The sequence below is a fragment of the Engraulis encrasicolus genome, chromosome 10, assembly GCF_034702125.1.
Source record: "Engraulis encrasicolus isolate BLACKSEA-1 chromosome 10, IST_EnEncr_1.0, whole genome shotgun sequence".
NCBI classification, from domain to species: domain Eukaryota; kingdom Metazoa; phylum Chordata; class Actinopteri; order Clupeiformes; family Engraulidae; genus Engraulis; species Engraulis encrasicolus.
Genome location: NC_085866.1, coordinates 50,768,987 through 50,783,169, shown reverse-complemented (window position 1 = coordinate 50,783,169; position 14,183 = coordinate 50,768,987). Strand labels below are relative to the sequence as shown.

Here is a 14,183-nt window from a genome sequence, read left to right as displayed (position 1 = left end):
AGTACACTGTGAAAAAAAAACTTTCAAAAAAGATTTTCCAGAAAGGGTATTTTTTTTTGTTCAGTAGGGCAAATGGGCAGGTGCTTTAACACCACCTCTTTCCTATCTGTGCACAACCCCATCCTGTTTTCATGCCTTAAATGTATAGCTGTCAAATGCCAGTTGTGCTGCTTCTGTCCTGTGTCTGACACCATCGGCTCAGAGATGAGCAAAACCAAATATTGAAATCACAACCAGTGCACTCGACAAGATGTACAGTAAGTGATCTGGAAAAAGTGGTGTTGTGGTGTAAAAACATGGAAAATGTGGTGTGATTCTAATTTCTAAATCAAAGTAGCCAATCACATTATAATGCAATAAAAAACAGTGGACTTTGTGATGTCTTGGTGTTGGACAGTGTGGAGCCAAGGGGATAGTGGGTGATTTCATGGCTAGACGGAGGTCGTACCTTTATCAAAGTCTCTGCGGTCGCGGTCATCGTACCGATCCCTGAAGCGGTCTCTCCCGCTGTCAAAGCGGTCACCGTCTCGCCGTGGCCCATCTCTAAATCGATCTGACTCGCGGGACCCTGTGGAGTGTTATCAGTTGGGGATAGACAAGGTCAGGAGAATCTATGCGGTCACATGACTGCATAGCCTAAACTACACTTAAACAATTAGATAACACAGTGAACCAGACAAAGGAGAAAGGTCAGAGGGCTTCGGCGTTCACTCCGGTTTGGCAAAGGTGCTCTTTGGTTAGCCTTTACTTAGGATTCAGGATATGAAAAATATGTTGGCACTCTTCTTCTTGGTTAAAAAAGCTATTTAGAATAAAAGCGACTTATGCTAGGCCCAGCCACTATGGACCTTACGCATCTAAGAATCCTGATCCTAACCTACGTTGACCTTATGACTCTACAATCTCTATCTATCTCTTCTTCCTCTGCATTCCTGCTAGTTCTGCCTCTCCTCTATACCTCTCCTTTTAAATCCATCTCTAATGATGTTTTTTCCGATTTGTTAAGCACTTTGAGTTACATGCCTTGTATGATACAGTGCTATACAAATACAATTATTATTATTAATGGAACTGTTAAAAAATGCCAACATGTTTCGGCCGACAATGGCCTTCATCAGTGCTTTAACTGTTAAAAAAGTCCAACTGTTTCGGACATTTCAAAGTCCTGATGAAGGCCATTGTCTGTTGAAACATGTTGGCATTTTTGAACAGTTCCATGAGTGTATGAGTGTATGAGATGAGTGTATTGGCACAGTACAGTATATGTGAGAGGAGAGTTCCTGGCTGGTCCGCTGCAGGTGTACAGTAGAGTACTTACGCTCCCCAAAGGACTCGTCTCTCCAGGGGCCGTTGTCTGTGTCGGAAGAACTGGTTCCCCTGGCCCTCCAGTCTGAGTCCGTTTTATCCGGGCCGCCGTCACCACCACCCCTGTTCCGGTCCCGGCCCGACATGCCCCGATCATCTCGCTCTAAGACATAAAAAAAAAGCAAAGTCAATCACGAGATGGCACCCTGGCACCTACGCTAGACGCACATTATATGATGATGTGTGTTTGGTGCCCTCTGCAGACTACCCAAAACACTGTGAGACAGACAGACAGACAGACAGACAGACAGGCAGACAGACAGACACATGTATGCATCACTTTATGTGCGCAATACATGAAGGCCAACTATGAAAAGCCTAATAATAAAAACAAAAATGTAAGGCAAACCATTAACACCTACACACCTTTTTCATTGGACTGATCTGCAATGTCCACCCTGATCCTTCGATTGCCCAAGTTCTGTGCATAAGGAGAGAAGAGACATTAAGGCCCATAGGAGGAAGAGAGAACAGTAGAGCACAGCACAGCACAGAAAAACGAAAAACACAGTATTGAGTAGTTAGTGACACTTATTTCCGCTACTTAATCAAATTGAATTACATCACACAACGATTATGAGGCCTTTGCAAATCTTTCTGCCTTTTTTCCAGATCTCATTTGAAGCTACCTGGGACAAGACATTCATGGCTCAATTTGAACACATTGCCATGTACAGTACACAGATACAGTACTGGTAGGAACAGAAACCATCAAAAACTGTGCAGTCTTTACTTAAGGTTTACTGAGAGGGACCAACGCCTTTCTCTTCCAATGTTTGCATTTGAGTATGACTACGCAACTTTCTGGTACATTTCTGTTTCGGCAAGTCATGATATTACAAAATTCAATATACAAACAAAGCTGAGTTTTCTCCAGTGTACTAGATGACAATACAAAAACCCATGCCAGGAAACAGTGTCCAACTAAAACATGAGTATGAAGTCAACATCCTCCTTGGCCTAGTCTATTGTTGTATTGTCTAAATGTGCCTGCATTGTATGTTCGTTCAGCTTTTTTCCCGTTGAAATCAAATTACAACATTTTGAAAACACAGGGCGCAAATAACTTCCATGTGTACCACAGTCATTCTCCCCTCTATTAGAATTATGCATTCGCCCCTTAGGGCTAACATGCAAGACTTCACACACATTTCTCAATCTCTTCAGCTCAACCCTCTGACCCATTCATAACAGTATTTTGTTTTACTGAAAGGAAACGCGACAATAATCTTGCTTTCAAACATGCTGTAGTATAAGTATGTAAGCAGCCTATTGCAAATGGCCATTTAGTGGCAAAGGCATTTTGTTTTTTGTTTTCAAGTAACATTTCGAACATCAAATGCACAAACACCAATGCCAAGGTCAAAATCTTCACATGTACAGGTTCATCTGTGCAAGATACAAAAAAAACATGTAGACATTGGCAGAAATACAAAGAGGTGCAGTGATAGCAGCACGCATCTGCAGTCTCAGGCTGGTTATAAATGATGAGCCGACTGGCTGGCTGGCTGTTCTGACCTCCTCGTTGAGACTCAGGGCGCGCAGTAGAGAGTCCACATCATCAAACTCTGCATAGCCGAAACCTTTGAGCCGCTCTGGATTACTGGGCTCTCTTGGGAGTCTCACTGCACTGATCTGAAGCAAAAAAACAAAAAAACAAACAAACAAACAAAAACAAGAGCGATAAGAGATGGCAACCTGGCCCCATTAGTTCCAATGCCTGATGTGTGTAAGGTTATGTGTTTGGTGTCACCCGCGGGTGACCCAAAACGCTGTGGGTGGACACACAAAAAGACAGACAGACAGACAGTCATTGCAATAGGCCCAGTCCTCTCTAGGGGCAGGTAACAACAGACAAGGCACTACTGTTGTAGTAACCCATTTTAGCCTGATGCAGCGTACACATTGTTTGACCTTTGGCGACATAAATGGTCCATTCAGGCTCTTGAGATTTGAGCTTTTTTATATTTAAAGTGTGGTTATGTTAGAGCTAAATGAACCCATTCTAATGCACATTGAGGGTCCATGCTTTAAAATCTAACTTATTCCATGTTTTTTTGTGCTTCGGAGGCTGAGATATTTAGGTTATAATAGGCAGAGGGCACCTTTTCCCAAAAAGGGCTTAGGCATTCAGCAGCCGTTTTTTTTGCAAGTGCCTTAGGCTAAAATGGATTAACAATTTGTTACATACATACACAACAGAGACCGACTCAGACATTCAAAAGTTAGGATAGGGCTACTAAGATAGGTCACAGAGAATCAATACAACAGACTGTATCTATGGTACATACAGTATATGGTCAGTCTAAACAACAGATGACCATACACGTCAGTCAACATTATTGACATCAAGTTAAAAACTTTCAAATAGCCAGGCCATTAACTACAGTTAAGCACCACACAATAATTTATGTTGTTTAACTAAGCAAGTTAGCAAGCTATCTAGCTTTCACCTGTGCCACTGATGCAGCCATCAGCATTTGCAAGGCAAATTTACTTTTACCTTAAATAAGCTTGCCATTCCCTGGCTGTTGCATAAGTAGTGTTCTACGGGGTCAGCCCTATGTTCCCACGGCCCAATGGTCCCACAGCTTATTCCTGCTGCTCCATGTTCCCACATTTTTGAGAAATTATTAAAATAAAGGCCCATATGTTCCACAACTCCCATGTTCACACATTTCCGTGTAAACTATGGACACATAGTTTGAATAAATTTTGAATAAATGTTGGAACATGGAGCCGCAGAAATATGCAGTGGGACCAATGGGCCGTGGAGCCAATGGACTGTGGAACCAATGGACTGTGGGACCAATGGACTGTGGGACCAATGGGCCTAAAAATGAATATTAAAAGTCTTAGTGATGTGGGACCAATGGGCCGTGGGTACATAGACACCCTCCCGTGTTCTACATTGATCAATTGGAAGGAAAAGGCACTGAATGTGTAATTGTTGTACTGTACATGTCAACATTCAGTACACATTATGTGGTCTGAGTCTGGCATTTATGTATAAATGACGTAATGCAATTAATTTGTATTATTAGGGAAGATCTAAAAATAAGCTCACAGCTTGCAGGTATGCATCATCTTCTTAAACATCTGCATTGAATAAATTATGTTTTGTTGCGTAATTTATTATATTATATTTATTATGATATATATTTTAATACATTTTGAAAGCATCATTTGAGCATTAAGATAAAATGGTGGAAAAACATTTTAAGAGTAATCTATTAAAAACATCTTAGAATTCCTCATTCTGCAAATTCGTATTAGTCACGGTCCTACTCGTTAGGAAGCAGGTAAGGTAGTCTTTTAAGTAATAAGCCCAACAGTGAGATGGATGACCGTTTTTCTTTAAAACTGCTTATTCTACCACAATGACCGATCATTACCGCATAACAAACTGAGTACCAACAACGCAATAGTACGTATTTCACGCCCATGCCTTGTATACCAAATCGTAAAAAAGGTGTTTTTTTGTGGTTATATTTCAAAATTAGACATTTCAGTGCACATTATATGTGATTTTGATAGCTCTTTGATGGATAAAACCGACATAGATAGCACAGCAGTAAAACGTTTGTGTCATCATCAAGACATTTTAATCACAAGCAATAGGCCTACAGGTACTCGGCGCCAACACAACAACAGTTTTGATGAGGCTGCGTTTGATTGTTGTTTACCGATTGTCATTTCCGCCTTGTTACCAGTCAGGTGTGTCAATTAGGCGTGATCGACTTTGATGCTGTCGATCCAAGTAGACAAAACAGAGAGAACTTGTTGTCACGATGTGAGTGGTATCAAACACTGCCCATTTAAGAGCCAGCCACAAATATGCACGAGTGGATGAGCTTGCACCAGTTTGACCTACTAGCACACCATGTGTGAGGTGTGGGGGGACAGGTGAGGAGGAGGAGCTGAAGTGGGGAGCAGTGCAAACTTGTGTAGGGGTGTGAGACAAGGTACCTATACACGTGAGTGAGTTGTTGGCCAACCAGTTCAGGGGTGCGTCCCCTCGGAGGCCGTATGCAGACCCTTGCAGACGAGCATCAACGGGGATAAGCAACCGCGGGAGTTGCAAGGTCTGTCTGCAGTCCACAGTGACATTAACTTTTTTGCTCACCGGCCACTGTGGTTAGTGGTTTTCCCGAGTCACTAACCATTCAGCCTTTCTGCTAGCCAGAGTTTTATTGTCCATTTTTTCCTCAGAATATTCTTGCATTTAAATACAAACAATTGGTGCAACTACTGTAATTTGTCACACCAAAGAATAATTTACCAGTCAAAGTGGCTAGTGAGACTGAAATTGTTACTAGCCACAGCCAAGTTTTACCAGCATTTGGCCAGTTGGCAGGTGCCAGTGTCAAGCCCTGCTGCAGTCGCATTGATCCCGCGATAGTTTGGCACCATGTGACATGTCACCTCGTGGACGCAACATGACTGAAATTTGGTCAATCGGACATGAAATCTAACCATCATACAACATTTTCATCCAGAATACATTGCTGTCTACATACGTATGCAGCCGTTGTGGAATCTCGAATAAGGCTTTACCCTGCACAGCGACGAGGCGGAGACAGACTGACTTATTTTTTTAACTATTTTTTGGGGGGGCTGTTTGGCCTTTACTATTACAGTACAGTGTGAGAGTAGACAGGAAATGACTGGGAGAGATGGGGCAGGGCCGAGAAATGACTCCAGATGGACACGAACCGGGGTCCCCGTGGGCAATGTATGCCCAAATGTGGGGGGCTTAGTGCGCTGCGCCACATCGCCCCCGACAGACTGACTTCTAACCAGACTGACGATTTCGTTGCAGACAATAGCTTACCATTCTTGGAAAAAGGTGACTGTGCAGGAGCGCATGAGTTTTTTGTTTTCTTTCTCGCTGGCATTGTCAAAAAGCCATGATGAATCATTGCACGCACCCTATTTCAACAATGAATAGCGAAATCGGTTTCAACTTATTTGGAGGTATTTGCACGTCAGTGACAACCAGGCAAACAAGGGTGGTGACAAGCTGTCTAAAATCCGACCTGTGTTAGATCATGTGTTACCAAAGTTTGGTAAGCAGCAGCCATATGCATAGCTGTTCCTGCACAGTCATCTTTTCCATGGTTTGCCCAAGTTGGTTTGGTCAACTATTCACCAGCCTATTGATGAAGTACAGGCCCACTGCAAAAAAATAAAACCTACTTTTTTCTGTGCATCATGTATGTGCGTCAAGTGCCCCCACACCTCAGAAAGTGCCTCAGAAGTGCTTCAAAACTTTATTCGAATTAAATGAATAAAAGTAAATAAATTATAAATACTGAAAAAATATGCAAGTGTGTACAGTATTATTATTTATGTAAAGAATGTGTATAGTAATTGTCTCAGACTTGCTATGTGATGCATGTTGTAACAGATTTTCCTTTCATTTCCACTGTCGTCATTCTATTACAATACTGTAGAAATGTGGTTGCTCCTCCAAACTTCTTGGTGTTTTTATGATCATTTATACTCCTTTGACACAAGGAAAGTACGACCCGGATATATAGTATCAAAAGCGCGAGAGGCAGAAACAGCATGTTTCACAAAAGCCTCGATATCTTAGTTTGTTGTTGATTTTGGCGGATACCTGCCTTAGTTTAAATTAGGATAGGTCGGCAATGGAAGAACCTTGAGACACACAGTTTTCAACTACAAATCTTTCAAATGAGCCATAAAACGTTGTAGTAGCCCAATCACAGAATATGCTGTGACTGTACAAAACATTTCAAAAAATGGCTTAGAACTCCGGCATTCTACTACACAATTCCGTAAACACCGCCGGTATTCAATGTGTTAATATATAGCTACGTTGGCTGTACCAATTAATGTAATGATCTTTGATGCAATTAAAAGAATACCACGCCTTGTGAAATCCACATAGCTTATAATGAATAGCTACTCCAGTTTAATCGTGCACACATTACAAAACATTTAACACAATCCGCTTCTGAATGTTTGTAGCCATTCTTTTGCGTCATACGAAATTGGAACTGAATTAGAATGCAATATGTGCACTTACTGATTGAAAGAAATAAAATAACCATAACAGTCATACACATAAATACACATGAATAAGAGTAACATTTCAACAAGAAAACCAATCTAGATTTGATACACAGAAAAATATACATAATATACATAAGTACATAGTACATTAAAAAATACATTAACTAAAGTATAATGTCTCAACGAGGTAATTTAACAAAATTTGCTAAATGTATGCAACAGCTCTGCTCTGGCATGCCATGTTCTGCATGACTCACGCTGAGGCCGCGGAAAAAGTCCTTGATGGACTCCTCTGTGACGTCATAGGGCAGATTGCCAAGGAAGGCAGTGTAGGGGGGGCTGCGTGGCAGGCGTGAGCGGTCAACGTTGGGCTCGCGTGCGGCACGCGGCGCTGTGGGGAGGATGGAGCGGTCGATGGGCGGGGCCCGGTACACATCCTCCTCAGTGTGCCAGGAGGTAGACACTGCAGAAGAGAGGGATGAGAGGAGATACAGTAAGGAGATGAGATGAAGAAGAGGAGGAGGGGGAGAAGGAGGAAATAAGGAGAAGAGGAGAGGAGATGATGAGGAGGAGGACAGGAGGGGGCGAAGGAAAAGAACAGAGGAATGAGAAGAGAGGAGAGGAGAGGAGAGGAGAGGAGAGGAGAGGAGAAGAGGAGTAGAACAGGAGATGGGATGAAAAGCAGGAGGAGGAGAAGAGAGGAGAAGGAGAAGAGCAGAGTAATGAGAAGAAAGGAGATGAGGAGGAGGAGAGGAGAGAGGAGGGGAGGAGGAGAGTAGAGGAGGGGGAGGAGGGGGAAAGCAGCGAAAGGAGAAGAGAGAAGATGAGGAGGAGGAAATAGGAGAGAAGTAGGAGAGGAGAGAAGTAGGAGAGGAGGAGAGGAGAGGAATGAGAAGAGGAGAGGGGATCAGGAGGAGAGGATAGGGAATGGGGAGGAGAGGAGAGGAGATGAAGAAAGTAGGAGGAGGAGGGCCGAGAGAAAAGAAAAGGGGATAAGGAGAGGAGAGGAAAGGAGAGGAGAGGATATGAGAGGAGGAGGTGGGGGAGAAGAGGAGAGGGAAGAGAGGAGGAGATGAGAGGACATGAGAAGGAGGAGGGGAGAGGAGAGGAGAAGGAGGGTAGGGGGAAGAGGAGGAGATGAGGAGAGGAGAGGGTTGAGAAGAGAGGAAGAGGAGAGGAGGAGAGGAGAGGAGAGGAGAGGAGAGGAGAGGAGAGGAAGCGGACAGGAGGATACGAAGAGAGGAGAAGATACAGTGAGGACGAGGATGGAGATTAGGGCTGCACAATTAATCGAAAAATAATCAAAATCGTGATAAAATAGTGAAATCAAACTCATGATTTTAATCGTGATTTAATCGTGGCAATAGTGACCTACTTTTGAGAGCTTCCTTGAAGCCAGAACATACAGAGAGGCTGGTGTTTCTGGCCAGAAATCTGTCCACCTAAGTTTCATGCTATTGCCTTTACATAATTATTACAATTTATTTTATTTTGCTCATCCCATATGTAATTCATTCTTGGTTATATTTCATCTTGCTATAATTTTCAAAAAAAATCTGCAAAAATCAATAATCGTGATTAATAATCGTGATTATGATTTTGACCAAAATAATCATGATTATGATTTTTTCCATAATCGTGCAGCCCTAATGGAGATGTAATTTTATCTTTTGGGACGGGCTACTCCTCAAAGATGGAGATAGCATTAAAATATATAATCTCAAATCAACAACATTATACATATTATAACCCTGAGGTCCTCCCTTCCAGACATCTGCATGTGAAGTCAGTTTAACCTCGACAATAAGAGCTCACACAGTGGCCATTCCTGCACCTAATCTCGAAGCAAATGGCGTGTTCACACCACAAGTCTGGGCGTTCGGGAACCGGAAAGTTGTTTCGCAATGCGAACCGAACAATACGTTTTTCTCTGCAAACCGTGATGACAACGTGGACATCAGCAGGTTCATCCTGGTAACAAATGGTCACTTATGGAAAAGTTCACAGCCCGTTCTGAACACGGGTGGTTCGCATGTAAGCGAACGTACCTGCTGCTGGATGGGAACCGGCACCGTTCTGGTCAGCCTGAAAACAGTATGTGAAGATGAAGCCCAATAACTGACTACTGACTCCAATCAGTGTTAGTGCCATGGCCCCACAGTAGAGCGGTAATAGGCATCATTTGATAACACTTGACAGTACCATCATAAGCATGACATGACACAGTCATAACAGTGACAAAAAAGTGCCAAACAGTGTTGTGTGCACCTTGACGGGAAGCTTTAAATCCCATTGTACTGTGTATAATGACAATGAAGGCTTTCTATGACACTTATCGTAATCACAACAGTCATAAAAAACAACATTGACATAATGTTTATGTCACTTGTCAGGACATTGTAATGACGCTTTGATGTCACGTTTATGACAGTTGTTATTACCCATCATTGTAAATGCTGATTAGTTTTTGTAGTACCAATCATTGTGTGTGTATTTTTTCCAAAGCATAGTCTCGTTCTGTGTTCTGGGATGTCCTGCTGTTTTCAAGCTTCAGGAAAGTGGTTTTGGAAGACTGCGTGAAGCTAAATTAAATGTCATGCTGTCAAACTATGTCTTTTCTTAAACAGGAGCTAACTCATCATCACCAATGTCTGTTACAAGAACAGTCGTTTCTGAGTCTTGAGACAGGTCACAGTGTGAGTGATATTATAGAACAAAACAGATCTATAATAATGATAACACAGTACATGCAACACGGAGTGGTCTGACAGCCTTGGCCCCTGGCGGAAGCTGAGGCCTTGCGGTCAGGGAGTTTGTTTGATCTGAGGACTGCAGGGTACAACAGCAGGGCATGTGGGGGAATGAATAAGCATTGCATTCTCTTCTGCATCCTCATCTAGAGTTTGAGGTGCCCTTGGGAAATATATCTGACATTGCAATGCTCCAGAGCGAACTGTCCCTGTTCTTCATTTCTTACCTGTGCATCTACTTTGTGAGGGGAAAGGGTAGAAGGGGGAAGTCAATCAAACTTAATCTTAACACATGCAGAGAGTTCCCCAGGACAAACAGATGGCTCTCGCTGGTTGCCCAAGCACACAAAGAAACAAACAAACAAAGGGAGGAAGATTAGGAGGAAGGAGAGGAAGAGGGAGAGGAGGAAGAGGAGGAAGAAGAGGAAGGGTCGGGGGAGAGGAGGAGGAGGACGAAGATGATAATGAGGAAGAGGAGGAGGAGGAGGAGTATGAGGAAGACATGGGGGAAGGGAGGAGGAAGAGGAAGATAAGGACGAAGACGAGGAATGTGGAAGAGGAGAGAGAGGGGGCGTGTGGAGCTCACCATCTCCCTCAAGGTCATCAGTCTCGTCAGCCCAGCTGGTGGGCTTGGTTGGCGGGTAGCTGGGAGGAGCGTTGCCCCCGCTGTCTTCCGCCAAAAAGTCAGTCAGGGTCAGGGTCTTCCCCTTCTTATTCTTCTTCTTAGCTGCATGGTAAATAAGGAATAAGAAGATTTAAGACTTTCAGTTTAAACTTTTAGTACATTTTAAAATTTGATGACAAAATGACAAACTGTGGATAGTTTAAAAGTCACGTCTGCAGGTAAGGTTCATGACTCAACAAGAAATAGATTCATGATGTTTGTCCACTGTTAAACAAGCATAGTCTTTATAGGATGTATAGTTGTTGAGGATCTTTGTGCTCATGTCCATTTCCTCTGTAGTGCTCAATTTGCAATTTCTGTGATATGAAGCTTTTTTTTTTTAAAGTATGGCCTGAATGCCCAACCTCTTCCTCTGTTCTGTTACTTGAACTTTGAAAAATGTAGTGTGGTCAATCTGGCATTGACCTACAGTTTATTCACACGCAATCGCAGCACTAGACAAGCCTGCATTTGCTGAAATCTTTACAAGCGCTTTCTGTCCAGGCCAGATCAATGCCACTGCTAAAAAAACACAAAAACAAGTGTGTGTGGTGTGGGTAGGTGGGTGACATCAGGGGTGCACCACTGCCTTGTTTTGACAACTAACATTATAGGGGGGGTAGGTTTGTTTTTCCCTGCAAGCATGGTCCCCCCCACCCCCCACCCCTCCCATATGCTATTGTAGGAAAAGCGTACAGTCAGGGAATTCCTCTGGTGCGCCACTGAATCAAGTGTTTACTGATCTGGTGTGACCTCCCAAGCAAGCCATGCTCGGGGACAAAAACACAGAAATCAGAGCAAAACAAAGGCAAAATAACACAGCTGCCACAACCATTGATATGTTTGCATAATGTCTGCGAAGATGTCTCATTCATCCGAGTCATGTTACTTAAGTGAGTTACAGTGTAAACAACTGGATGTTTTTGGACGTTCCAAGCCCCAGAAAGAAGCTCAGTTCCATATGATGCACATGGATTATTGTTTGAAGTTATATGAATTCATCTGTCAAGCTTAACATCTACAATTCAGGCTGTTGTTTGAAATGTGTTACACACAGACTGTTGGGTAACACTTTACTATGATGCCAATGTCATAAGCATGTCATTACAGTGTCATAGATAAGTCATAAACATTATGTCTGTCATGAACAACCTAGGGTTGTCTTTACCATTACCAAATGTCACTTAAGGCCAACAGTCATAAAATGTTTATGACATAGACTTAATGTTTATGACACGTGCATAACTGTGCCATGACTGTTATGACACTGTAATGACATGCTTATGACACCCGCGTCAAGTAAAGTGTTACCGACTGTTGTTTGAAGTCATGAACCAGTTGGGCTGTCCTGAAGTCTTGCACTAATAGAGATCACTCTGGGTCAAGATCTCTCTTATTCAGGAATCAGGTTGAGTTTTGTGCTGGCAGTCAGTTTTTAAACCAGTGTCACTATTCCACTAGCAAACAACAACAACGACAACAACAAACTCATTGCGTCACTTCCTTTTATAATGGAAGAATAAGATGTGAGGATAAAAACATATATATTCTGGACTTCCGGTTGGCGTGATGTGGTGTTAAGACGCGAGAATCGTGAGCTCCGATACCTTTCAGTTTATAACTTAACGAAAGTACCTTAACTCTTCACGTATCTTACATTTGGTGAGATATGGAAATATAACGGTAATATACAGTTATACGTTATGCGCAAAATGGGGAAAACTGGTGGAAGATCGACGCCAAGCCAGGATAAAGCAAGTGCTAGCAACATGGCGGATGCTCCACTGACGACTGAGGCACTTGTCACAGAACTGGAAAAACTCAGAAAAACTATGACCGACGAACTAACTACTCTCCTGAACACCTCGTTGGAGTCTATTCGTTCTTCGGTTGAATCGATAGAGTCAACACTGGTCACCCAGGCTGGCACAATCAGGGAAATGGAAACTAGTCTAACCGACCACAGTGACCGCATCACGTGTGACGGAGGTCATCTTGCACCTGTTCACCCCCCTCGGGGATCGAACGTGCGACCTCGTCAACTACAACGATTCGGCAATGAGAGACACAGTACGATACCGCTGGGCCAAGAGACTAGTCTCTCGGCCCAACGGCACGAGACTGTATGAAGCTATCGGAGGGAGGTTTTACCAACGTTCCACGCCAACTCTGTGCTAGTTTAGCCTCCGTTACACTCACTCTCCCCCTTAAACCTCACTCCCATCCCGGGTCATACGGCACCACTGTGACGGAGGTCATCTTGCACCTGTTCACCCCCCTCGGGGATCGAACATGCGACCTCGTCAACTACAACGGTTCGGCAATGAGAGACACAGTACGATACCGCTGGGCCAAGAGACTAGTCTCTCGGCCCAACGGCACGAGACTGTATGAAGCTATCGGAGGGAGGTTTACCAACGTTCCACGCCAACTCTGTGCTAGTTAGCCTCCGTTACACACGCAGATCGAAAATGAGGTGTGTGTGCTACAATGTACACTGGATTCATTGATGGAGGAGAATGCCGCGCTCCAAACAAAGGTGGAAGATTTGGAGTCAAGATCAAGGCGTCAAAACCTTCGTGTGCTGGGACTACCGGAAGGCATCGAGGGAGGTGACTGCAGAGGCTTTATGTCTAAAATGTTCCACACTTTACTCGATGGGTCTTTGTCTGAGCCACCGGAGCTGGATCGCGCTCACAGGACCCTACAGAATCAGCCCAAAAAACGAGCAGCCCCTCGCCCAGCCCCACCAGAGTCTGCACAGAGACCGCGCGCTCTGATTGTACGGTTTCACAGATTCGTTGAAAAAGACATTGTGCTTATGTGGGCAAAATCTCACAAAAATATCTCATACGAGGGTCACCAAATCAGAATTTTCGAGGATTTCACTGCAGCAGTGGCAAAGAAGCGCTCAGCATTTAACAATGTCAAAGGGCTCCTCTACAAGAAAAACGTCAAGTTTGGCATGATATATCCAGCCCGTCTCCGCGTCACCTACAGAAACAAAGAACACTTCTTCAATACCCCAGAAGACGCAGAGACATTCTATCAACAACACATCTCAACCACGGGCGGTGCACGGCCGACGGCAGCTGAGGAGGAGGGCTTACCCGCGGACTCGTCCATTTAAAGTTGCTGCCTAGTGCTTACAGGTGATTTTCAGCCTGGCTGGCTGTTCTTTGTAATGTTAATTTGAAAGTGTTATCCTCAGTGAATTAATATAGGGGTGTTCAGGGCCCTTTCTTTCTAAAATAGTAGTCACATGTCATTTGACGTTTAGTTTTCTAGTAACGCATAAGATTGTTTTCATTTGAGTGTGGGGAAATCATGTGTGCCGTGTTTTTTTGCTTTTTGTGGAGCAA

The 14,183-nt window shown here is 43.5% G+C and overlaps 1 protein-coding gene across 3 annotated transcripts in view; it reads right to left on the bottom strand.

Moving 5' to 3' along the window:
• Nucleotides 1-14,183, bottom strand: part of eif4ba (eukaryotic translation initiation factor 4Ba) — a 38,796-nt gene that overhangs the window by 16,839 nt on the left and 7,774 nt on the right. For all 3 annotated transcript variants that reach the window (XM_063209231.1, XM_063209233.1, XM_063209230.1), the window contains exons 2-7: nucleotides 10,744-10,884; nucleotides 7,665-7,870; nucleotides 2,884-3,000; nucleotides 1,732-1,786; nucleotides 1,319-1,468; nucleotides 449-568 (exon numbers count right to left, since the gene is read on the bottom strand). In XM_063209231.1, the coding sequence (XP_063065301.1) occupies nucleotides 449-568; nucleotides 1,319-1,468; nucleotides 1,732-1,786; nucleotides 2,884-3,000; nucleotides 7,665-7,870; nucleotides 10,744-10,884 (789 nt within the window). The remainder of the gene's footprint in view (nucleotides 1-448; nucleotides 569-1,318; nucleotides 1,469-1,731; nucleotides 1,787-2,883; nucleotides 3,001-7,664; nucleotides 7,871-10,743; nucleotides 10,885-14,183) is intronic.